The sequence below is a fragment of the Eumetopias jubatus genome, unplaced genomic scaffold (assembly GCF_037043125.1).
Source record: "Eumetopias jubatus isolate StellerSeaLion01/CBP00866 unplaced genomic scaffold, mEumJub1_p1.0 scaffold_12, whole genome shotgun sequence".
Taxonomy (NCBI): Eukaryota; Metazoa; Chordata; class Mammalia; order Carnivora; family Otariidae; genus Eumetopias; species Eumetopias jubatus.
This window is the reverse complement of record NW_028274818.1, coordinates 26200051-26225851: the sequence shown is the minus strand read 5'-3', so window position 1 is coordinate 26225851 and position 25801 is coordinate 26200051. Positions and strand designations below refer to the sequence as shown.

The 25801-nt window shown below is 39.5% G+C and overlaps 1 protein-coding gene across 2 annotated transcripts in view; it reads left to right on the top strand.

The window, feature by feature from the left end:
* Window positions 1-462: 462 nt before the first annotated feature.
* Window positions 463-25801, top strand: part of MDM4 (MDM4 regulator of p53) — a 38808-nt gene continuing 13469 nt past the window's right edge. Inside the window, exons 1-5 of one of the 2 annotated variants that reach the window (XM_028120292.2) lie at window positions 463-578; window positions 16025-16137; window positions 17829-17903; window positions 21821-21954; window positions 23430-23485. In XM_028120292.2, the coding sequence (XP_027976093.1) occupies window positions 16060-16137; window positions 17829-17903; window positions 21821-21954; window positions 23430-23485 (343 nt within the window). In that variant the 5' untranslated portion in view covers window positions 463-578; window positions 16025-16059. Of the gene's footprint in view, window positions 579-725; window positions 2920-16024; window positions 16138-17828; window positions 17904-21820; window positions 21955-23429; window positions 23486-25801 lie in introns of those variants that run through there. The other variant, XM_088016850.1, reaches the window with a different exon arrangement.

The window sequence follows — 25801 nt, the reverse complement described above, 5'->3', positions numbered from 1 at the left end:
TTCTTTGCACCTCTTTCAGCATTTATCACGTATCTTGAGTTATTCGTGTATATTCTAATCCTATCTCCCCCACTTAGCGACAACACTAACATGCTGTTTGCCCTCTCCAGCCACCACCTCTGGGGAGTAAGAGTGAGTAAGTTAACTTTGAGTAACAGTGGGAATGGCGTTTTTTGGAACAGCGAAAGGCTGCCTCTGACTATGCTATTAGGTTTCTCCCCTCCTCGATTTTTGATCTCCTAGGACACGTCTGTGAATACCACCAGACTGAGTTCCTAAAACGATTTCTCTAGAACCTCAAAATTCAGTCATCCAGGACCTGCGACTCTCTCTCTGGACTGCGCTCTAGTCTATGGTAGGGAGAGCTCAGCCTTTCTACCTCTCTAGCCCTCCAGTGGGGCCTCTATGGTTTCCGGAGGCCTCACCGGAAGTTCTGGTACGAGACGGGTTCAGGAGGCCGGAAGTTGCGCCCTCACTACTCGCCGTTTCAAAATGCTGCTGAGGCCTTAGGGCCTGTGACTGACGCCCCCTCCCCCCCCCGGGCTCGCCGGGGGAGCGACTCATGGAGCGGCCTTAAGGTGTGGCTCTTGGGTTTCGGCGGCCGGGTCCCCGGCGGCTGGGGACAGGAGGTGGAGAGTGGGGAGCGGGCGGTGGTGTGGCCAGTTCGGCGGGCCTCGGATCTGGGGCAGCGGGCGGGTGGAGCTTGAGGCACGGGTGGCGGCGTTGGGATGGTCGCGCCGGGCGGAAGAAGGGCTGGTGGGGGAAGGGTTATGAGCTGAGGCCGCGCGGAAGGTAAAAATGGAGGTGGAGTGACGTGCTTGCAGCCGTTCGGCCATCAGGTTACACCTGGAGTAGAAATGGTCGGTGGGCGATGTTTAACTGGACGCAACATTGGAAACCTACTGAGGCCCTTTGGAGGATAGAGGTGGCCAGAGAGGGAGGGGGGAAGAATGACATCGATGTGTCTCAAGATTTGAAGGTAGTCACTTTCAGGGCTGCGCACCTTCTGTGTCAGAGACAACTTGAGTGCTTGTTTGAAGAGGGCTCATTTCGGGGCCACACCCAGACCCGCCCAAGTCGAACATCCGGAGATGGGCCTCGGGAATTTGTATTTTAAACAGCGCACTCTCCCGCCGATTCTTGTGCTTCCCGGATTTTGAAAACCGCTCTTACAAAGCGACACCCGTAGAACATGCAGTTGCTTTTTCCCTGTCATCAGGAAAGCTCTGTGTTAGTGAGGAAGCTCTTCCACCCTGAACAAGTATCTGTCCCAAAGGTACTTGGTACTTTTTGTGTTAGGTATTCCTACATCTCAGTTTAGGTTTTGTCTCCTCCCTCCTCATACCTTCCTGACACGAAAAGATAATTTATTTTTAAAGTATTTATTTCACAATATTTTGTTTCACACAGTACTGGTTAGGATCACAAATTTTTGTAGTTTATATTAAAAAAAAAAGCCAGACGTGTGTCTGAAGTTAAAAAAAATGCGCATAATACAAAAGTGTGTAAAGTTTAACTTCATTAACTCCTCAGGCTAGCTACTGTTAACTGCTTGATAACATCTTTCCTTTTTCCTACAGTACTCACATTTTTAAACAACAGTGGGATGATTTTGTATGCATTGTTATGCACCTTAAGTTTTTCAGGTAATATCAGGGACAGCTTTCCATCAAATATACATATACTTTCTTTTAAACACTTGCATAGTATTGGTTTAGAGGGTTATACAACAGTTTCGTTCGCCAGTTCCCCACTGATGGAGTTTTAGGTTGTTCCTGGCATGTTGTTTTGCAAACTGTGCTGGAACATACGCTTGCTACACACTTTGCCTGTGTAGGTGTGTAACAGATTTGGTAAGAACTAAACATCTGAATGGTACAGTAGTTTTCTTTTTTTTTAAGTTTTTATTATTTTCAAGTATGTAGTTGAAAGAATCAGACCGTGTTTAGTAGAGGTCCTTAGGGCTTTAAAGAATTACGAATTAGTTCTAAATTTTGACAAGAAGTTTTTAATTAGTCTTAAAATCACAGTTGTCTTCAAAGGTAGAGATTTGAAGATGAGGTGTAGGAGTCTCTTGGACTAAGTGTAGGGTAAAAACCAGTCTTTCATCATCACTGAGAGATGAATAAACTGCTTTCTGATTTCAGTCCAGTAGAGGACACAAATAAAAAATATAATGTAGTAAGTGGTAATAGAGGGGCTCTGCTGTCATCAGCTTCCCTTGGGGTGTCAAAAGTCACCAAGGAAGTGACTTTTGACCTAGGTAAAAGAATAAGACTTTTCAATAGAAAGTAGATCACAGAAGAGGAAGAAGGACAGGTGCCTGATACTATGTGAAATCCAAAGGCAGTGGATTTCAAACTTTTTAAACCATGACCCCCAGTAAGAAATGTTTTATATTGTGACCCAGTATGCATAGGAGGGGGAATGGTTAAGAACTCTGGCTCTGCGGCCAGAGTGGTTGGACTCTAAGACCATACTTTCCAGCAAGTTATCTTCTTCTCTGCCTCAGTCTCCCCTTTGAAAATGAGGACAATAATACATCTACCTAATAGGATCTCTGTAAGGATTGAATGAGTTATTGAAAAAAAAAGTTATTGCTTTAAAGAGTGCCTGATACAAAGGTGCTTAACTGTGTTGTGTTGGCTATTTTCAATAACAGAAACAGGTTCCACCAAACAAAACTTACCTTTGTTACTTACTTTTATTTTCTGTTCTGTTCTATATCATTAATGGAGGGGAGCAGTTAAGACTCACGGGGGTACAACTTGTAGTTTGAAAAACTCAGTACTAAAAACACCTGGGAGGTAAGTGATAAAAGGACTGGACACATTGAAGAAACTGAGTTCATCATTCGTCATGGTGGGGATTGAGTGGTTCAAGTGGAAACTTGAAGAGTACCAAGCAGGAATGGAGACAGTAAGTTGGAAACCAATCGAATAAACTCTTGCACACATACCCAGTGAGGGGGGTGAGAGTGTGGAAAGGGAAGTGCCTCCTGAGTCACCTCTACAGGCTCATGTGCGATAGTCCTTCACTCTTCAAATGCACTGAAAAACCAGGGTAGTTTGGCCTGCTCTGGGATATCCCTAATTCTGCTGTATTGTGGAATGAAGAGGTGGAATTAGCTTTCTTTTCTTTTCTTTTTTTTTAAGATTTTATTGATTTGAGAGAGAGAGAGCAAGAGGGAAGGGCAGAGGGAGAGGGAGAAGCTGACTCCCCACTGAGCAGGTGGCCAGACATGGGTCTTGATGCCAGGACCCTGAGATCATGACCTGAGCCAAAGGCAGATGCTTACCCGACTGAGCCACCCAGGTGTCCCATGGCTTCTCTGTCAATAAACACATCTCTTAAAGAAGAGTCCTTTTGGGTTATTTTATTTATTATTTTTTTAAGTTGAAATACAATTAACACACGATGTCACATTCATTTTAGGTGTACATGTAGCGATTTGACAGCTCTATACGTTATGCTGTGCTTACCACAAGTGCAGCTACTATCTGTCACCACACAACGCTAGTACAATGCCATTGACTGTATTCCCTGTATTATACCTTTTATCCTTGTGACTTACTCATTCCCTAACTGGAAACTTGTATCTCCCACTCCCCTTCACCCATTTTGCCTGTCCCTCCACCTCTTCCCTTCTGACAACCATCAGTTTGTTCCAGGGAGAGGTTTTTGGTTTTTTTTTTTTAATGAATTCCTTTTTTTGTAAATAAACTTTTTTTTTTTTTTTAAGATTTTTGTTTATTTGACCCAGAGAAAGACACACCGAGAGGGAACACAAGCAGGGGGAGAGGGAGAGGGAGAAGCAGGCCTCCTGTGGAGCGGGGAGCCCAAAGTGCGACTCGATCCCAGGACCCTGGGATCATGACCTGAGCCAAAGGCAGATGCCCAACCGACTGAGCCACCCAGCCGTCCCAAAGGGAGAGTTTTTTTGAAAGCAAGAAAACTGCAGAAAGAACTTTCTTCCCTCATTCATTTAAAAGTAGACAAGTTCTTTTCAGCTTTTTAAAAGATTGTTTAAATGTTTAAGAGAGAGTAGAGCGAGAGAGAACATGAGGGGGTGGGGGAGGAGGGGCAGAGAGAGAAGCAGACTCCCCATTGAGCAGGGAGCCAGATGCAGGGCTTGATCCCAGGACCCCTGCAGATCAGAGCCCAAGGCAGACACTTAACTGACTGAGCCACCCAGGTGCCCCTCTTTTCAGCTTTTTATACTTATCTCTAAGGTTTATTATTAGCTGGAAAGAAACATTTCCAGAGAGCCAAAGTAGTACCAGTTAATAATGTACATTCTTCTTCGTAACTGGAGTATTCGCTGAGTACTAGTTTTTCAAGATGCAATAGATAATTGGAATTTTTGTGATTTCTTTCTGTTTGGTGTGTACCACTCAATAAAGTCCCTTGTTTCAATTCAATATTTTTTCTATTTTTTCTCAATTTTTTAATGAAATCTTTTAAGGCATATCACAAATGTATCATTTTACCTTTAAATATGTTAGGATGTATTTCTTATCAGGTCAGGATTTACAAAAATTATCAGTGTCTTTTTACTACAATGAACAGTTTCTTAATATTTACTACCTAGTACATAATTCAAAATTTTATGATTGTTTAGAGAAAAATGGCATTTACAGTTGGTTTCTTTGAATCAGGACTTGAATGAACAAGGTCCACATGCTGTACTGTTTATGTTTTTTTAAGCCTCCATCATGGTCTCCCCACTTAACCATATCTGCCCTGCTCCGGGCCCGCCCCCTTGCCCCGCCATCTGAGATCCTGTATAATTTCCTACATTCTGGGTTTGGCTAATTTTGCTTTTGTTATTATTTATTCCTTTGCCCTCCATTTTTCCTACAAGCAGGTAATTAGTAGTTGGATGTAGAAGCTTGGTTAGTTGTTTTTTTTTCAAGAATACTTCACAGGAGGTAGGAGGTTCTGGGTGCTTCCTGTTGCTTCACATCAGGAAGTACATGATGCAAATGACCATCTTTTAGAGAGTTTTGTCAGTGGTCAAGTGTTCTCAGCCTTCTCCATGTGTTTTAAAGTTCCCCTCCCCCAGCCTTTTACTTAAATGGCTTATTATCTATTAATGATTGTTGAGCTGATACTTAACGTGAGACTAGAAGGTCTAGGATGAGTCAGTCTTGGGCAGAACTCGCAGTGCTTCAAATGAAGGAACAACGTGTGCAAAGGCCCTGAAGCAGGAAGTAAATGCACTGAGAAACTAAAAGATCAGTGTGCTGAGGTGCAACAGGAAAGACTGGCAAGACTGGGGCTAGATTCTGTGTTTATCTTTAGAGCAGTAGCAAGTTTTAGAGCAGGGCCTGGCACTGTAGGTTTGGGTTTGTTTTTTGATTTTGTTTTTTTAATCCTTCTAGCTGTAGTGTGGAATTTGGTTTGAAGGGGGTTAGAGAGACCAGTTAAGAGTCTGTTTCAGTGATGCATGCAGGAAGTAACACTTTTGGTTTGGGGAAGTAGTCATGAAGATGAAAAGGGGTGGTTTTGACATATTTAGAAGTTAAAATTGATCAAGTTTGATGATGTGGTAACAGGAAGAGAGAGGTGACTAACTTTCTGGTTTCATTTATGTATGTATGTATGTATGTATTGGGACACCTGGGTGGCTCAGGTCATGATCCCAGGGTCCTGGGATCGAGTCCCGCATTGGGCTTCTTGCTCAGTGGGAAGCCTGCTTCTCCCTCTGCCTGCTGCTTCCCCTGCTTGTGCACGTGCGTACTCTCTCTCTCTCTCTCTGACAAATAAATAAATAAAATCTATGTATTTAGAGAGAGCGCATGCATGGGGTTGGGGGCGGAGGGGCAGAGGAAGAAAGAGAATCCCAAGCAGACTCCCTGCCCAGCAAGGAGCTTGACATGGAGCTTGATCTCACAACCCTGAGATCATGATCTCAGCTGAAATTAAGAGTCAGACGCTTAACCAACTGAGCCATCCAGGTGCCCCCAACTTTCTGATTTGAGCAACGGAATGTAACTGCTCACTGGTAGCATAGTGGGAAAGAATAAGCTTTAGACTCAGGCAAGTTATTTGACTTCTTTTAGGCTCAGTTTCCTCTTTTAAGGAGCAAGTAACAATGCGTAACCCTGCTGTAATCAAAAGAGACTCCAAGTGGGGAAGAGCCAGATTTTGCTTTGGATTCAGAGCTTGTCAACTGACTTCATTTCTCACATATGTTCTTGAACAGGCCTTTGCTCTCATGTTTTCCCTCCCACTCTTTCCACTGTTTTCTCATTTTATTTTTTTATTTTATTTTATTATTTATTTGACAGAGAGCGAGAGAGGGAACACAAGCAGGGCGAGTGGGAAAAGGAGAAGCAGGCTTCCCGCCAAGCAGGGAGCCCAATGCAGGGCTTGATCCCAGGACTCTGGGATCATGACCTGAGCCGAAGGCAGACACTTAACGACTGAGCCACCCAGCCGCCCCTATTTTCTCATTTTAAAATCCTTCCATTCATGGGGAAGGGTCCTGTGATCGAACCCCGTGTCGGGCTCTCTGCTCAGCGGAGAGCCGGCTACTCCCTCTCTCTCTGCCTGCCGCCCTGCCTACTTGTGCTCTTTCTCTGTCAAATAAATAAACACAATCTTTAAAAAAAAAAAAATCCTCCCACTCCTGTCTCCATTCCCTTAACTTCCATGGCCCTTAAAACAGTGTTTTGCTTTGTTTTGTTTTGTTTTTAATGGCAGGACACTTTCTACCAGGTATTGAAGCAAAGTAAGAAAACCTTACCTTTAAGTTCTTAAGACCTGGGGCGCCTGGGTGGCTCAGTCATTAAGCGTCTGCCTTCGGCTCCGGTCCTGATCTCAGGGTCCTGGGATCCAGCCCCGCATCGGGATCCCTGCTCAGTGGGAAGCCTGCTTCCCCCTCTCCTACTCCTCCTGCTTGTGTTCCCTCTCTCGCTCTCTGTCAAATAAATAAAATCTTTTTTTAAGAATTTAAATAAATGCAGGCTCCATGCCCAATGTGGGGCTTGAACTCATGATGATGAGATCAAGAGTTGCATGTTCCACCGACTGAATCAGACCCCCCCTCCTTTTCATTTTTAGCTAAGATTCCTATTATTTAGGGGTGCTGGCTGGCTCAGCTGGTGGAGCGTGCAACTTCTGATCTCGGGGTTGTGAGTCCGAGCCCCACACTGGGTGTAGAGATTACTTAAAGATAAAATCTTTGGGGCGCCTGGGTGGCTCAGTCGGTTAAGTAGCTGCCTTCGGCTCAGGTCGTGATCCCAGGGTCCTGAGATCGAGCCCTGCTTTGAGCTCCCTGGCCCACGGAGAGCCTCCTTCTCCCTCTCCCTGCCGCTCTGCCTATCTGTGCTCTATGTCTCTGTCAAATAAATAAATAAAATCTTTAAAAAAAATTAAATAAAGGGACGCCTGGGTGGCTCAGTCGATTAAGCATCTGCCTACAGCTCAGGTCATGATCTCAGCGTCCTGGGATCGAGTCCCGCATCAGGCTCCTTGCTCAGCGGGGAGCCTGCTTCTCCCTCTGTCTGCCACTCCCCCTGCTTGTGTGTGTTGTCTTTATCTCTGATAAATAAAAAATCTTGAAAAAAAAATAAATAAAATATTTTAAAAAATAAAATTGAAATTTAACAAAAAGATTCCTATTATTTAGATGTGAGTACCTCTACATCTATTTTCCTTACGTTTTGGTTTTTCCTTTAGATTTTCTTTTTATCTTTTTTTTTTCATTCTGGGAGATTTTCTTGATCTGGAGTTTATTCTTCAACTGTATCCATTCTGTTATTTCAACCATTGCATTTTTCAACCCTATTATTTTGGCTTGATTCTCTCAGACCCTGCTTATTCTTGTTTCAAGTTCTTAAGATGTTCCCTGTTTCTTTTAGGATAATTATCAGTCTAACTTTAAACTCTAGGTCCATCTGTTCTATTATTTCTTTTCCAATGAAACTTATACATTATTCTTCTCTTGAAATACCTGTGCTCTTCAACTGTCTTTGTTATTTTTCCCTAGAGGATAGGAGATACTCTGAGCCTGGAGCCTGCATTAAAAAAAAAAAAAAGTAAAGACATGCTTGAAATAATGGGAAAAATAGTTGTCTTTTAGAATTAAAAAAAAAGAGGGGGTGCCAGGGTGGCTCAGTCGGTTAAGCATCTGAGTCTTGATTTTGGCTCAGGTCATGATCTCAGGTTTGTGAGATCCAGCCCTGTGCTGGGTGGGGAGTCTGCTTGAGATTCTCTCTCCCGCCCTCTGCCCCTCCCCCACATGCTCTTGTGCTTTCTCTATAATAAATAAGTCTTAACAAAAAAGAAGAAAAAAATATTCTCAGAAGGAAAGTTTCCTTAAATGAATGTCCTCAGAGGGAAAGTATCCTTAGGACACCTGAAGATGAGAGATCAGGAAAAATTTGTTTCCAGGAACATTATAGTGAAATTTTAAGAGTAAAAATATCAAAAGAAGCCTCAGAGGGAAGGAACAGATTACTACAGGGAACAAAAATTAAATTGACATCAGAGTTTTTAACAGCATCAGTAAATGCAGGAAAACAAACTTCGCAGAGTTTTCAAGAGAAACAGAATATTATACCCACCCACATTCATTTAAATAGGAGGGATGATGACGAAAATACTCTCAGGTGGGTACCTGGGTGGCTCAGTCAGTTAAGCGTCTGCCTTTGGCTCAGGTCGTCATGATCCTGGGGTCCTGGGATCAAGCCCCGCGTCGGGCTCCCTGCTCAGTGGGGAGCCTGCTTCTCCCTCTCTCTCTGCCTGCCGCACTGCCTGCTGCCCTGCCTACTTGTGTTCTCTCTCTCTGTCAAATAAATAAAATCTAAAAAAAAAAAAAAAATTCTCAGGTGTATGAAGTCTTGGGAACCTTGCCACACAAAGACCCATATTGAGCCCAGTTCTGGATGAAGTACTAAGAGATTCAAATCCAGGAAGTGTTAACAAGAGATCTGTGAAGTAAAGGTGATTATAATTTCTTGATATTTATTGTAAAGGCTAAGGCAAAAAAAAAAAAATCTCAGGATTAAAAGTCCAGATGAATCATACTAAAGTTCTTGCTGACGAAGATAGAATTTTTAAGAAAGGTAATAACATATTAAGCATGGGAAGAGTGGAACAAACTGGAATGCTAAGTCAGGATGGTAGAAGCATCCATATATACTAATTAGAGTGAATGGACTAAATTTACTAGTTAAAGGTAAAAACTGACAAATTGGATTAAAAAATCCAAAGTCCAGATACATGTTTTTTATAAGGGATACACCAAAAGTTTAAGGACATGTAAAAATGATTAAAAGATTGGTAAAATACATACCTGGAATTACTAAAAGAAAGTTGGCATGACCTCACTAATATTAGATCAAATGCACTTTAGGACTAAATGTCTCAATCGGGATGGAAAGAATCACTATATATTGACAATCACTATATAATGACAGTACACTGACAATAGTATGATGTCAGTTCAGCAAGAAGATCTAGTAATTTAAAGCACGTATGCCTCTGATTAAAAGTCCTTAAAATAGATGATGCAAAGTTGGTAAAACTACACTGGGATCAATGGACAAATCCACCATTATAGTGGAAGATTTCATTACATCTCTCAATTATCTGTAGGTCAGGCTAACGAATTAGTAGATATGTAAGGTTATAGAAAGGCAGCAGGCTTAGCATAAGAAACATAGAGTTTTACAAGCATACATTATAGAATTGATCACCAACTAGACCAGGTGAAAGCCTTAAAAATTTCAAAGAACAGGTTTTATAGAGAGGATGATATCTCCCCACAGTGCTGTTAAATTAGGAGTTAATCGCAAAACATAAATTGAGAAAATACAGTGTGCAGAGGCATAGCTAAGCTCAGGGATTTAAAAAATTATGGAAATTAAAAAATACAGCTGAATGATAATGAAAACTTCATATAGCAAAACCTGTGAGCTAAATTAAAAAATATTGCTGGGATGGGGGGAGGAATTTGTAGCCTTAAGAAATTCAAACTGTAAGAGAAGGGGTAAGCTAAATGCCCAACTTAAGAAATTGGGAAATGATCAACAGAATACAATTTTAAAAAGTAGAAGAGGTAATAAAAGATGTAATATCATGAATGGAAAGGAAGATGCACCTGTACACAGATTAAAAGAATACTATCAACTATGTGCCAGTAATTTTGAAAACTTAGACAAATGGAAGAAGAAATAAAAAGCTTGAATAAGCTACAATTTCTTAAAATTGTGATTAAAAATCTTCCACAAAGAAAACACTGAGTTTTATGTTTCATAGGTGAATTCTACCAATCTTTCAAGGGCCAGAACATCTCAATTTTGTAGAATTTTTTTCCCTGGCAAAAGAAAAATAGGGACTATTCAACAATTATTCTATTAGGCCTGCTAGTGCTGACACCCAAACTAGACAAAAACTTGACCATGGAAAATTGTAGGCCCATTTCACTCCTATAGACTTTACAACCTAACCAAAGTAGCAGATCAGAACCAGCAGTGTACAAAAAAGGATAATACCCCCAAGTCAGGTTTGGTTTATCTCAGGTGTGTAAGGATTTAATTTCAGAAAATCAATAAATGAAATTCAAAAAGGCACCACATTAACAGATTTTAAAAAATGATTGTTTAAATAGATTGAGAAAATATTTTATAAAAACTTTTCCATGATATATTTTTAGTTAATGAGGAAAAGAAACCCTTCTAAACTGATAAAGTAACTGTTAAAGAACATTAAAAAAAAGTATAGGGAAACATTAGAAGCACTTTCTTTAAAATCAGAGACAAAGATGCCCACTATCATTGTGTGTATTTGATACTGTGTTGGGATAGTCCTAAGCAGTAAAGTAAGATAAGAAATTAGCGTAAGAATTGGAAAGGAGGGAATAAGATTTTATTATCTGCTGATGATATAACCATTTACATAGAAAACAGAAGCATATACAGACAAATTATTAGAAATAATGTCAATTTAGGTGACTGGATAGAAGATTAATGAAAGTCATTTGTATTTCTGTATATATGCAAAAACTAAAAACTATAATGAGAAGGCATCACAATAGTATTAGAATATCAACTTTAGAGATTATTCTAACACAAACGTGTTAGAAAAATCTCTAAAGGGAAAATTACAAAATTTTACTAAAATTAAGTCTTTAATAAATAGGGAAATATATGATGCTAATGATTAGAAAACAATTTGTATATAAAGTGTAATTTCATTCAAAATCCCAACAGGGATTTTTATGGAACTTGATAAAGATAATAACATTTATATGGAAGAGATATAAGGGGCCGGGAATGCAAACTGGTGCAGCCACTGTGGCAGATGGTATGGTGGTTCCTCAAAAAGTTATAAATAGAATTACCCTATGATCCAGTAATTGCACTACTGAGTATTTACCCCCAAAATACAGTACACTAACTCAAAGGGATACATGCATCCTTATGTTCATTGCAGCATTATTTACACTAGCCAAACTATGGAAGCAGCCCAAGTGTCTATCGATAGATAAATGGATAAAGAAGATTGGTATATATGCACAATATATTGGAATATTATTCAGCTATAAAAAAAGGGAAATCTTGCCATTTGCGACAACATGGATGGAGCTGGAGAGTATAATGTTAAGTGAAATAAGTCAGAGGAAAGCCAAATATGATTTCACTCCTGTGGTATTTAAGAAACAATACAAAGAGCAAAGGAAAAAAAGAAGAGACCGACTAAGAAAACAGACTCTCATAGAGAACAAACTAATGGTTACCAGAGGAGAGGGAAAGTGGGTGGGGGATGGGTGAAATAGGTGATGGGGATTAAAGAGTATACTTATGATAAGCACTGAGTAATGTATAGAATTGTTGAATCATATTGCACACCCAAAACTAATAGAACACTGTATGTCAACTATACTGGAATTAAAATTGAAAACTTAAAAAGTTAGGGGGCCAAGAATAGCTGGTCACTTCTAAAAAAGAACAGGGAGAAGACTTGCTTTACTGGATAGCAAGACTCATAAGATCGGATAATGGAGAGGAGATGGATTCACAGGATATCTTATACATTCTTTTTTTTTTTTTAAAGATTTTATTTATTTATTCATGAGAGATACAGAGGGAGAGAGAGAGAGGGAGAGAAGCAGAGGGAGAAGCAGGCTCCCGAGGAGCAGGGAGCCCGATGCAGGACTGGATCCCAGGACCCTGGGATCATGACCTGAGCCGAAGGCAGACACTTAACCATCTGAGCCACCCAGGCGCCCTATCTTATACATACATTCTTGATGGGATTGTGGATTGGTGCAAACACTTTGAAGACAGTTTGGTATCAGTTCCTAAAGTTGGGTATTCATATATGCTATGATCCAGCAATTTATCTTACAGATATGCCTAAGAGACACTTTTTTGCACATGTACAAGAATATTACTAGTAGCACTATTCATAATGGTGAAAACCTAGAAACAACCCAAATGTTCATCACACACTGGAATATACAACAGTCAAAATAAATGGAAAATAAAGTATGCTGTGACATGATGAATCTTGAAAACATGCTAAGCGAAATAAGCCAGACACAAAAGGACACATGTTGTGATTTCACTTATATGCGGTATCTGGCATAGGCATATTCAGAGAGAAAGTAGTTCTGTGGTTACCGGGGCCTGGAGGGGAGGGGTCATTGGAGGGCTCACTGTTTAATGGGTGCAGAGTTTCAGTTTGGTGATGAAAAAGTTCTGGAGATGGATCGTGGTGATGGTGTACAGTATTGTGAATATACTTAATGTTACTGAGTCGTACACTTAAAAATGGTAAATTTTATGTTATATTTAGTTTACAATAAAATTAAAAAACTAAGGACTCTTACAATTACGGGAAACAAACAGGATTGCTGGGGGGGGTGGGGGTGTGGGGAACTGGGTGATGGACATTAAGGAGAGCACATGATGTAATGAGCACTGGGTATTATGTAAGACTGATGAATCACTGACCTCTACCTCTAACTAATAATACATTATATGTTAATAAAAAAATAAAAATAAAGTGACACGACGGTAGGAATTAATGTTAGTGAAACAAAAATCTTTCAAATTACTATACCTGCTTTTTTTTTTAAGATTTTATTTATTTATTTGACAGAGACAGTGAGAGAGGGAACACAAGTGGGGGAGTGGGAGAGGGAGAAGCAGGCTTCTTGAGGAGCAGGGAGCCCGATGCGGGGGGGCTCTATCCCAGGACCCCAGGAACCTGAGCCGAAGGAGACGCTTAACAACTGAGCCACCTGTGCACCCCTATACCTGCTTTTTTTAAGTTAAAAACAACTAAACAAAATATTTACTCTTTAGCATTCCATTTTGATGCAGTAAAATGCATTAAAAGGAAGGGAAGAAAATCAAAACAGGATAAGGATGATTGTTGGGGAGAGGCAGGAGAATGGGATAGGGAGGGGATATTATAATTGAATATAGGTTGTTGTCAAGAGTACTGCTTTGCAGGTGCTTATTCCATCAGGAAGAATCAAGGAAAAGTGGGCCGTGTGGATAAACAATGAGAGTATGTTGAAGGAAAGGATTATGATTAATTCTGTACATTGAGGTCTAACAGGCAAAAAAAATATTACTAGGTGGGGACCTCAGAACTCTCGAGTTCGGTGTCTTGACTCTAGCAGTTCACTGAATTGTATTATCTTGGGCAAATAACACCTCCATGCTTCTCTTGCCTTAGATGTAAAACAATAATAATAATTATTATACTATACTAATAATTATACTGTAAATAATAGTAATAATATTGCCTACATCATAGGATTTTTTAAGTATTAAATGGGTTAATATGTGTGCCTGGTACAGAGTAAGCTCTCTATAAGTCTGTGCCATTTGATTATCTAGTGCTAAGTAATAAACCACCCAACAACTTAGTGAGTTAAAACAACAGCCATTTTATTTATTATGATTCTGTGGGCTAAGTTGGATAGTTCTTGTCTGTCTTGCAGCTGTGGTCAGCTGACCGCTGCTGTTGGAATGTTCTGTAATATGTGGTGCTTTGGAGGGAATGGCTGGAAGGCTTGGCTCAACTGGACAATCCTCTCCACATGGCCCTTTTATGTGGTCTCCAGTAGAGTAGTCAGATTTTAGGGGTCTCCAAAAGCACAAAAAATGAAGCTGCCAGGCTTGGAATTGGCACATTATCACTTCCACTGTATTCTGTTGATAAACATCACAGAGCCACTTGGGAGATGTGGTTCATTTTTTTAAGATTTTGTTTTTAGGTAAGTGTAGACCTAACATGGGGCTTGAATTTACAATCCTGAGATCAAGTCGCGTGCTCCACCGACTAAGCGAGCCACACACCCCCCCATCCACACTGTTAACTGATACTTGTATCCGTCATGTTGCTCTACAGTGTATGTAATTGTCAGTTTAGGCACCAATGATTTATTAATGAATGATTAAATACAAATCCCTGCCCACTTGCTGCTTATGTTTTACATGATAAGTAATTAAAATGTATAGTATGTTGGTTGGTAACAAGGACAGTAAAGAAAAATAAGGCAGGGAAGGAGATAGGGAATACTGGGGGCTGGGAGTTGCAGTTTTAAGAATGGGTAGTCATGGAAGGCCTCGGTAAACTGACATTTGTGCAGACAAAAGGAGGAGGTTAGGAGCTCAAAGGGCAAGGGTGGGAGCAAGAAAACCTTAGGAGGGTAGTGTAGTTGAGAGGTAGGTGGTTTGGATTAGCGCAGTAATAACTTAAGTGGTGGGAAATGGTTAGAGTTTGGATATATTTTGAAGATACAGCTTTAGGGTTTATTTATGAACTGGATTTGGAATGTGAAAGAAAAAGGAATCAAGGATGGCTTCAAGGTCGTTGACATGAGCAACTGGAAGGATGGAGTTGCCGGTTGTTGAGATGGGGGAGACTGCAGGACTGGCAGGTTTGGGAAGATCAGGACTGGTGTTTTAGGTATAAGGTTTGAAATGCTAATTAGGAGGTAGCTGCTTTAAAATTGTAAATTATGCTTGTATCCTATTTGACTTCCCATTTTGTAGCAAGGGAGGCAGATGGGGGAGGGAGAAATTTGTATTTTGTTACAGTTAGTAAGTATTCTCAGAAGATTGAGGAATCTTGTTAGTTTAGCCAGACTATTTGTCAGTTTTTCCAGGCCCCTTTCACCCTTTCCCTGCTGTGGCTTGTTGGTCATAAATTTCACTGATCATTTATCACCTTTTTACTAGAAAAAGGCCTGACGGTAAACTTCAACAAGTATATTTAAAATTTTATTTTCCCTCTTAAAGCTTTTTTTTTTTAATTTTTTTAAAGGAGAGATGGTAGAAGGTGAAAAATTTTAACTAAAACTTACTCTGTATTTCATTTCATGCTGTATCTTTCCTTGATGATAAATGTCCACCTTGGCTTAACCCATCTTGTAGGTATTTAGTTGCTATATACTCTTTGGGTTTGGCAGGTATTAAAAGCTGCTTTAACTGATACTGAGTAATTTGATTCTCACTTTCCTGCAGTTCCTTGCCAAGACATGTTTCAACATGTTGCAGAGGTTTTTCTTGATGCGCTCTTGGAATCTTAAATCTATTACTTAATCTTGGTAATTCCCCCAACTCTACATCAGTTGTCTTCCAGGGGGTGCTCTTGAGCACTGTTCAAGAGAGGAGGAGTTACTGAAACCCTGATACCCATTGGGGAGGTAGTGATTGTAAGTTTGACTTTCAGCTAAAACAGTTTACTCATTATCATCACTGTGGAGGTTGGAGCATGCCTGAACCTGTTTCTGTTTCAGGCTTTACCTGAGGGAAGCATAGATGGTTCTGACTATTAATTAAACTCTTCAGTTTTTTGTAGGATCTGAACTTAGGGATAAGAAGAGTATCAAGAACCTCATATGGATATATTGCATTTGTGTAGGGCGCTCTGATATGTGTGTCTTTTTTTTTTTTTTTTTTTTACTTCTGCTGGCTGCTATTTTGTAAATCTTAAAGTGAGAATTTTCTACTTTGGAAGAGATTTCATAATGTTTTTTTCTTCCTTTTAGATTTATCAGCAGACGGCAATTTCTTCACTGCCAAAATGACATCATTTTCCACCTCTGCCCAGTGTTCAACTTCTGACAGTGCTTGCAGGATCTCTCCAGAACAAACCAATCAGGTAAATCATTTTTAGGCATTCCTAGTTTTCTATAAGCTTTAAAAAAATTGAGTTGGAGCATGTAGGTGACTTTACTGACTAGGATTTTATGTAGAGCAGAATGGATTATTTTTTAAATGCCATATTAGGGAAACTAGGAAATGGTGTCAGTGCTCAAAATTTGAATTGATTATTGATTAAATAAAGATGTGGAGGTTACAGATTGCTTAAAATATGGTACATTTTGAAAACTTGTGTTTTAGAGTATGGGTGGCTTGTGGAGAATTTGGGGTCAAGTTATGTTTTCTGTCTCACTTCATTTTAACAAAAGTTAGTTTTCTTTAAAAATTAATTTTTTTAAAAGATTTTTATTTATTGAGGGAGAGAGAATATGGTAGAGAGAGAGCATGAGAGGGAAGAAGGTCAGAGGGAGAAGCAGACTCCCTGCTGGGCAGGGAGCCCGATGTGGGATTCGATCCTGGGACTCCAGGATCATGACCTGAGCTGAAGGCAGTTGCTTAACCAACTGAGCCACCCAGGCACCCCTAAAAATTAATTTCAAGTTGTAAATATAGCAAATATATTCTTATTAAACAATTCAATTTTATAACGTATTTATAAAGTATTTATCTATAGGGACTCCTTGACTGTCTCTTCTCTTCTTCCCCCAAAGTCCCCTCCCCCTAAGACAACACTGTTATTAATTTGGTGTGTCTTGTTTCAGATCTTTCCTCTAACATATAAAAATACATAATTTGGTCTTGTGTTTTCATAAACATTGCACAATATGCATAGTATTGTGTACCTTAGTGTATGATAAAGGTGGAATTTGGATTTGATGGGGGGAAATTTGGCTTATGTAATAGATGGTTTTGATGTAATTGTCCATCTCTGGAAGGAAACAAATGAAGACCTCAAACTTTGTACAAAAACAAATTCCAGATAGATGAAGATTTAAATGTAAAAAGGGAAATAATACTAGAAAAAATTTAGGAAATGCTTGTGAAACTTTAGGATGAAGGGGGCCTTAAATAAGACAAAACCAAAGAGGTTGTAAGAGGAAGAGAGAGACAACTTTGACCATAAAAATTTTAAAGATAAAATTGTGTGGCTAAAGACAGACTCCACAGAGTCAAGAAATGTCAGAGTCACTATCCCATGTGTGTTTATACCACATCTGGTTTATCTGCTCACCTGTCGGTGCTATTTGGGTTGTTTCCATCTTTTAGCTATTGTGAATAATGCTCCTGTGAACACTGGTGTACAAATACTTGTTTAAGTTCTACTTTCAGTTTTTTTGGGTATATACCTAGGAATGGAACTGCTGGGTCATATGGTAATTCTGTGTTTAACTTTTTGAGGAACTGCCAAATTGTTTTCCATAGCAGCTGAACTATTTTATCTTCCCACCAGCAGTACACAAGGGTTCCAGCTTCTCCACACGCTTGCCAATACTTACTTTTGTTTCCTTTTTTCTTTTTATTATGGCCATCCTAGTAGCTGTCTTTTGAAAATGTGATTTTTCAGAGAGGTGACAAGTAGTAGTCTGATTATCTGCTATGATTGTATGTATTGGAAGATTGTATGTTATTAGATGATAAGTATCTACCAGCGTTTGTTAAAAAAAAAAAGGAGGTTTTCTTGTTCCCTAGGGTTTCAGAAACCAATCTAGTTGGAATGTAAATAGCAGGTTTATTTTATGTTTATATCAGGTACGACCAAAACAGCCACTTTTGAAGATTTTGCAGGCAGCAGGTGCACAAGGTGAAATGTTCACTGTTAAAGAGGTAAGCCATCAAAGAGAATTCTCAGTTATAAGAACAGCTGAGAAGTAGAAGCTGATGAAAATAAAAAAGTAGAAGCTGATGAATATATAGTTCTGAAATCAGGCCCAAGAAAGGAAATTCTCTGCCTGAGGTACTAGAGAGGCAACTTTTGCTTTGTTTTAAAGACCATTGAGCTAAATTGAACTTCATATTTCCTTTAAATATCCTTTTGAAGTATGTTGTCAGCCAAACATAAAATTAACCGTTAATTCATTGATCTCAGAGTTAAAATGCAAAGCGTGTACAAGATTAAAAAATGACACTGTCTGTGATTTATAGGATGTACTGCCAGGCAGGAATTAAATGCAGTAGTTTTTCATTATAAATGTGTCCAGTACTTTTCTGAGCACTGGGAGTTATTTCAAACACTTACGCATTTAAATAACTTATTTAGCATCTAAAGGATGCTAAGGAGAGAGTTTTCAAGCAGCCTCCCTGCTGAGTGTGGGTGCTGAGTGTGGGGGCCCGGCATTGAGCTCGATGATCTGAGGACCCATGAGATCATGATCTGAGCCCAAACCAAGAGTCGGTGCTTAACCAACTGAGCCACCCAGCAGCCCTGAAGTATGGAATTTTCTATCAATAAGGTTGTTACAATGAATTACGCTATCTCCTTCAATCGCATGGTAGAGTTTTCCTGGGTTAAGAAGAAATTAAGTACATATTGGTCAGAGAGAATGTTTTACTGGGGAAAAAATTAGAGTCCGTTTACATGAAGCTCTCTATTATGAATTTTGACCCTATCTGGTGCATAAAGAATTTAATTTTTTATTTTTAAAGATTGGTTCTCAATATGTGCATTGAGGCAGTATGATATAATAAGAGTAGTAATTATGTACACATTATTAATTTTTTATTTTTTTAGTTTAATGCATTTATTTTTATTTTATTATTCTTTTAAGATTTGATTTTTAAATAATCTGTACACCCATTGTGGGGCTTGAGCTCACAACCCCGAGATCAAGGGTTGCAGGCTCTACTGATTGAGCCAGCCAGGTGCTCCTAGTTTAATGCATTATTTATTTATTTAGATTGATTTATTTATTAGAGCGTGCAGGTGAGCATGCAGGTAGGTGGGAGGGGGCAAAGGGAGAAGGAGAGAGAGTGTTAAGCAGACTCTGTGCTGAGCACGGAGTCCAGTGTGGGGCTCGTCTCACAACCTGAGCCGAAACCAAGAGTTGGACGCTTAACTGACTGCCACCCAGGTGCCCTTTTTAATGCATTTTAATAGTAAACTTATGGGAACAGCACAGAAGACAGACAACATTTAAAAACATGTACTTGCATGTAGGACAACTCAGAAAAATATAGTGAATGGATGGATCTACCATATGATAAAAATGCTACCAACACCATACAGTTACTGTCAGTAAGAAATTTACTTGTTTATTTTATTTTTATTATTATTATTTTTTAAAGCATTAATTAATTTATTTGACAGACAGCAAGAGAGGGAACACAAGCAGGGGGAGCTGGAGAGGAGAAGCAGGCTTCCCGCCAAGCAGGGAGTCCAATGCGGGGCTCCATCCCAGGACCCTGGGACCATGACCTGAGCCGAAGGCAGACACTTAATGACTGAGCCACCCAGGGGCCCCAGAAATTTACTTGTTTAAAAAAAAAATCCAGGGCACCTGGGTGGCTCAGTTGGTTAAGCCTCTGCCTTCAGCTCAGGCTCAGGTCTTGATCGCAGGGTCCCGGGATCAAGCCCTGCCTCAGGCTCTGCACTCAGCAGGGAGTCTGTTTCTCCGTCTCCCTCTGCCACTCTCCTGCTTGTGCTTTCTCTCACGCACGAGCTCTCTCTCTCAAATAAATGAATAAAATCTAAAAAAAATAAAATAAAAAAAATCCAAATTGTCCAGAAAAGTATAACGGGTTTATTTATAATTGTTGTGAAGTTGAACTGCTGAGACTTGTTCACTGAAACGTTTTGACTTGCATGGATGCCTTAGATCGCCGCATTTATATTAAAAAACTCACACATGAATGAAAATGGAAAAACTGCCAGTACTTGATTTCTGTCCCCTATTTTTCCACTTGTAATCATATACTTAGTTACTTTTTGACCCCATGGGAAAAAAATATCTAATGTTCAGAACTACCAACAGGAAGAAGAATTTTTTTTAAAGAATGAAATGTTTTCCATCATAGTGGATTCTTAAGCACATTCTCCGTGTGTGGCATGCTAGCTGGATAGATGTCTTTTGGCATAATTGTTCCATGTTTGGTATGGATGGCAAACAGTTTGGCATCTTTAAAAAGGCCCACCAGACAGGCCTCACTTGCCTCCTGCAAAGCTTCAGTAGCTTCACTGAAGCGCAGATCTCTTTTGAAGTCCTGAGCAATTTTTCGCACCAGATGTTGGAAAGGAAGTTTGGGAATCAGAAGTTCAGTGGACTTCTGATAACGTCTAATTTCACGGAGTGCAACGGTACCCGGGCTGTAATGATGAGGTTTCTTCACCCCCTCCAGAAGAGGGCACACTCTTGCAAGTGGCTTTTTGTAGTCAGTCGCTTCCTCAGAGCTTTACCACCGGTTGATTTGCGAGTGGTTTGCTTTGTACAAGCCATAGTATAGAGACCTTACTTAGTCCCCCTTCTCCTTCAGCTGGAGCTCTGGGAGCTAGAGATTCTGATGGTGCGGCAGTGGCTGCAAACAATTATGTACACATTTATAGGGTAGATGATCTATACTGTCTTAGAAGATCTTTTTTTTTTTAAAGATTTTATTTATTTATTTGACACAGAGGGAGATAGAGCACAAGCGGGGGAGCGGCAGGCAGGCAGAGGGAGAGGGAGAAGCAGGCTCTTTGCTGAGCAAGAAGCCCGATGCGGGACTCGATCCCAGAACCCTGGGATCATGACCTGAGCTGAAGGCAGCCGCTTAACCGACTGAGCCACCCAGGCGCCCCGAAGATCTTATTTTGTATACTTAGGGTGAATTTATTTCTTCTGGAAGTTGGACAGATATAAATATAAAACTTCCTCCTTTTTCTTCCAGTGGATGCTGTTCCCCATCTTATTTCCCCCTAGATATTTGATTATCTGGGATGAAATGTTACTTGGTATAGAGGGGAACTTAGGAGCATTATTGTACCAATGTAATGGGAGCAGTGTTGGAAAAATCTTCTGTGCAGATATCTAATAATTCCTGAGAAGTTGGGGCCTAAGGATAAAGATAGCTGCTTTGGTCTGCTTGTGATCTATGACAACAAAGTTCTAACTGTCATTAAGTGAACTTAATTATTAAGCCTTTTAAAAAAATCTGCATAGAGAAAACATTAGGAAAAAATAGATAATTTAAAACTTTTGAATCATGAATTTGTCTGAGTTCCTTCCATTTTTGTGAACTCTGAAAAAAGCCAGGTAAATTTTTATTTGGTAGATACTAGATTCTATGTTTTATGCACTTACAGTGCTGATGGCTTATTAACCATTGTACTTCATTTGCCAAAAAAGAATTAAGTGAACATGTGTCAAAAGCATCTTATAGTTATGTGTCCCTGGACTTGGAAAATATTTTTAAGACCCAGGCACATTTAAAGTTTATTTCTTCTAGTCATAGAACAGACCTCTTTATTTGGACTGGTGAGAAAATTTTTAAGGGGATACTAGGTAAATTCAACACTTGTTCTCATTGTCAGACCACTACATCTCTATTCTAAAAAATAAGAATCTCTTGATATCCAGCATGATAATAAATGGATGAACCTAGTAGTTGGGGACAGCCATCTTGTTGTAGGACTCCTTACACAAGCACTGACAGTCATCCTCATATGTGTTTTCTCTTTTTCTAACTAACTTCCCTTATCTTACCGTAATTAATTTGTGTTCTTTGGAGCTGTTGGACAGATCTCTTTATACGGTTTTATTGCCCTGCAGGTCATGCACTATCTAGGCCAGTATATAATGGTGAAGCAGCTTTATGATCAGCGGGAGCAGCATATGGTGTATTGTGGTGGAGATCTTTTGGGAGAACTGCTAGGACGTCAGAGCTTCTCCGTGAAGGATCCAAGGTAAGAAGAGTGAGGGTTTGTTTATCTTTTTGGGTGCTTATATCTCACCACTCAGTCTCCATAGGATATTTTTTATTTTTTTTTTATTTTTATTTTTATTTTTTATTTATTTATTTGAGAGAGAGAGAATGAGAGATAGAGAGCATGAGAGGGAAGAGGGTCAGAGGAAGAAGCAGACTCCCCGCTGAGCAGGGAGCCCGATGCGGGACTCGATCCCGGGACTCCAGGATCATGACCTGAGCCGAAGGCAGTCGCTTAACCAACTGAGCCACCCAGGCGCCCCTCCATAGGATATTAATGGTTATTTATTCCTTTAGTCAATCAATATTTAAGGGCCTACATATGTCAGGTAACCTTTGAGGCCCTGAGAACGTGTTAGTGAGCAACAGTCTCAGATTCTGCGGAGCTTAAAGAGCAGTGAGACAGTGGATGCTCTTCCCCATCTTAATCAGGTTATCACACCAGCACATGGTAAAATTATACTGTGGGTGTTACAGACAAAAGGTACATAAAGCTGTGTTGGGGGTGGGATTTAGGGCCTTAGGGGTCAAGGTACAGTTCCTTGAGGAAGTGCCATTTGAGTGGAGAGCTGCAGGATAAGTGAGGAGAGAGAGGTGCTCCAGGAGAGTGTTGGAGAGCTTCTGGCAGATTGAGTTCATGTCCAAAGGCCTGGGTAGGAGGAGCTTGATGTGGCTAGGATAGAATTTTGTGAAGCAGCTGTTACAGAGAGGAAGAGTGAGCTGATTAGAGAAATGTAGCATTGCTGGGCAGTTTGAGGTCGAATGATGGGCTTCATAAGAATCACAGTAGAGGGGCGCCTGGGTGGCTCAGTTGGTTGGGCGTCTGCCTTCAGCTCAGGTCATGATCTCAGAGTCCCGGGATTGAACCAGATGTCAGGCTCCCTGCTGTTCAGGGAGTCTGCTTCTCCCTCTTCCCCTAACCCCACTCATTCTCTCTCTTAAAAAAAAAAAAAGAAAAAAAGAATCACAGTAGAGCTTCTCTGACCTGTTGTGTGATTTTTCTCCAGCTGCATGGGGTGTATATGGTTGTTACAGAGTCAAAAGCTAATTAGTAATTGAGAAGCCAGTGTTTTCTTTCTATAGCTTTGTGATGACTGTTTCTTCTGAGCTCATTTTGTCGTACTTTGGTAAGACTCCCTTCCACCCCTTCCTCAATTAAAATTGTAAAACTTAATTCCTAGTGGGAAGGAATGGTCTCCAAAGGAAATCTTGTGTTACTGTTAGCTAATTAAATAAAATGTAAATTAATTAGTTTCTTAATGGGGGCAGAGTATCACAAGCACTTGGACATGAGTATCTTGACATTTAAATAATTACAAACAAATCTATTCTGGGGAAAACATTCTGCTTCTCCATGTGTTATAGAGAAAGTTGGAAGATCACGTATCAGATAGACATGTAACATTTTAATGGAAAACCATGAGGTTATTCATATTTTTTTTTTCTCTCTGACAGCCCTCTCTATGATATGCTAAGAAAGAATCTTGTCACTTTAGCCTCTGCTACTACAGGTACGTCACATCCTATTTCTTCAGACTGTATCACAGCTTTGAGCTCAAGGGGGCAAATGATGGGAAAACAAGGAGGATCAAGATGGAAATGAAATGCTGTGTTGGCATGATTGGGAGGGATACCTGTCATACAGAATGTTACCGGGATGTTAACTTTTCACTGTGAAAAATTTCAAATATACTGAAAATAGATTAGTGTAATGCCCATCTCTTAGACTTAGTAATTGTTAACATTTTGCCACATTTGCTTCATCTGGACATACTTTTTTTTTTTCTTAATTTTATTATTACTTTTTTTTCATCTGGACATACTTTTAAAATCTCTAACAGATAAGGACCTTTTTCCTTTAAACATAACTATGGTGTCATTTTTACACCCAACAAAATTAATAATAATAAAGTAAATAATAACTCCATAATACTATCCAATAGTCAGTGTATATATAGTTTACCCCCAGTCATCCCAGAAATGTGTTTTACATTTGGCTTGTTGAAATCAAGATCCAGACAAAGTCCACACATTGCATTTGGTTGATATGTCTCTAAGTATCTTTATAAAACAATCCTCCTTTTATTTTTATGTCATTTATTTGTTGAAGAAATGGATCATTTGTCCTATAGAATTTCCCACATTCTAGAGGTTGCAGATTGTATTCTTGTGATGTCGTTGAACGTGTTTGTCTATTTCTTCTATTTTCCGTAAACTAGTAATGCTTGAATAGTTTCAAGTTTAAATTTTTTGCTGAGAAGGTGTCATAGGTGGTGCTTTGTACATCTGTTGCATCACACCTGAGTCATGTAAGGTCCACTTGTCCCTCTTTAAGTGATGTTGATGCCATGGGCTCATGTGGTGTTACTCTGATCCATCTGTTATTAGGGTCCCCCAAGAAGAACCTTTCACCTAATGGTTTTAGCTTTCTGTTATATGAATGCCAATTTGTCTAACACGCTTTGCTTGATTCCATATATTTTAAATACTGCCTTTTGAGTTTATTAGGTAGGTGCAGGAAGTGGGCTGTTTTGGGATCTGAAGTATGATGTTAGAGATCAATCAACTGGATATAACTTAAATGTAACCCTGTCTTTTACTCATTTCCAAATAATGAAACTTTTTTTTTTTCTCCATTCCTCTGTGAAGCCCTTTTGTGAACTTCAAATTAGATTTTAGGTAACCTTATCCTTTAAAGAAAGCCCAAGTTTGTAATCAGATTGGTTATCTTTTAATAGTTTAGTGAAACAAATAATTGAAAAGAATTCATTCCTAATAAAGATTTATGATTTAACGTGAGAGCAGAGAGACTGTGCTTTTGTATTGAAATGTACTTTTGAACTTACATTGAATTTTGTAGCCTGTTGACTTCATTGAGCCATTTGTCCACCTTGCCCACTTTACCCAGCTGTAAATTTCTGTTGAGTGGGAAGGCCTTGCAAATAATATGGTGCTTTATTGAAATTCAGTCACTTGTGAAATAGTAGGGCTTTCCTGGGATACTCACTGCAGCCTTGAAATACACAGAGGATTTTATATTTGCTGATCTACTCTTTCAGTAGCATTTGTTTTCTGATTGATCTGTTCTCTGGATAACTCGAGTGGATGTAATTCTCACTTTTCTCTCTCTCTCTCTCTCTCTCTCTCGCACTTGCAGCATTTAACATGCCATCTATTAAAATGAACAGTTTGATAACATTTCAGTTGATCCTCACAACAACCCCGTGAGGAAGGTCTGGAGATGATGAAACGGAGGAGTTTTTTGTTTTGTTTTTGTTTTTTGCTTTTTTAATAGAATGAGTGATTTGTCCAAGATTAGTTGCCACTGATAATTGGTAGAACAGATATTTCTGACTGACTGGTTCTTGCTCTTTTCATTGTGCTACACATTGATGTCATAACAGAATTTGCCCCAATTTTTTTGAACACTTTTTTCTCTCTGAACATTAAATCTTTAAAACATTTTGTTTGTTCTTAAACTTGTCACTCTGAAATAATTTTAGTTACAAAAAAGTAGTAAAAGTATAATAGAGTTCCAAATATTCTTTACCCAGATTCCCCAAATGGTAACTAACATATAACCGTAGTGCAATATTCAAAACCAGAATATTGCCCCAAAGTAATTATGATTGTCTGCTCTTGACTTGCACTTGCATTGGTGCCTGTAGTTGGTTATCTCTGTTGATCTGAATAAATTGGATTGCATGTGTTTTATTTAAAATGACAAATGAGAAAAATGTTTTCTGTATCATCTGTTGTACACCTTTGCAAGTGAGTTAAACCTTTTATTTTGATGGTTGAGAAAATATCATTGTTTAAAGTAAAGG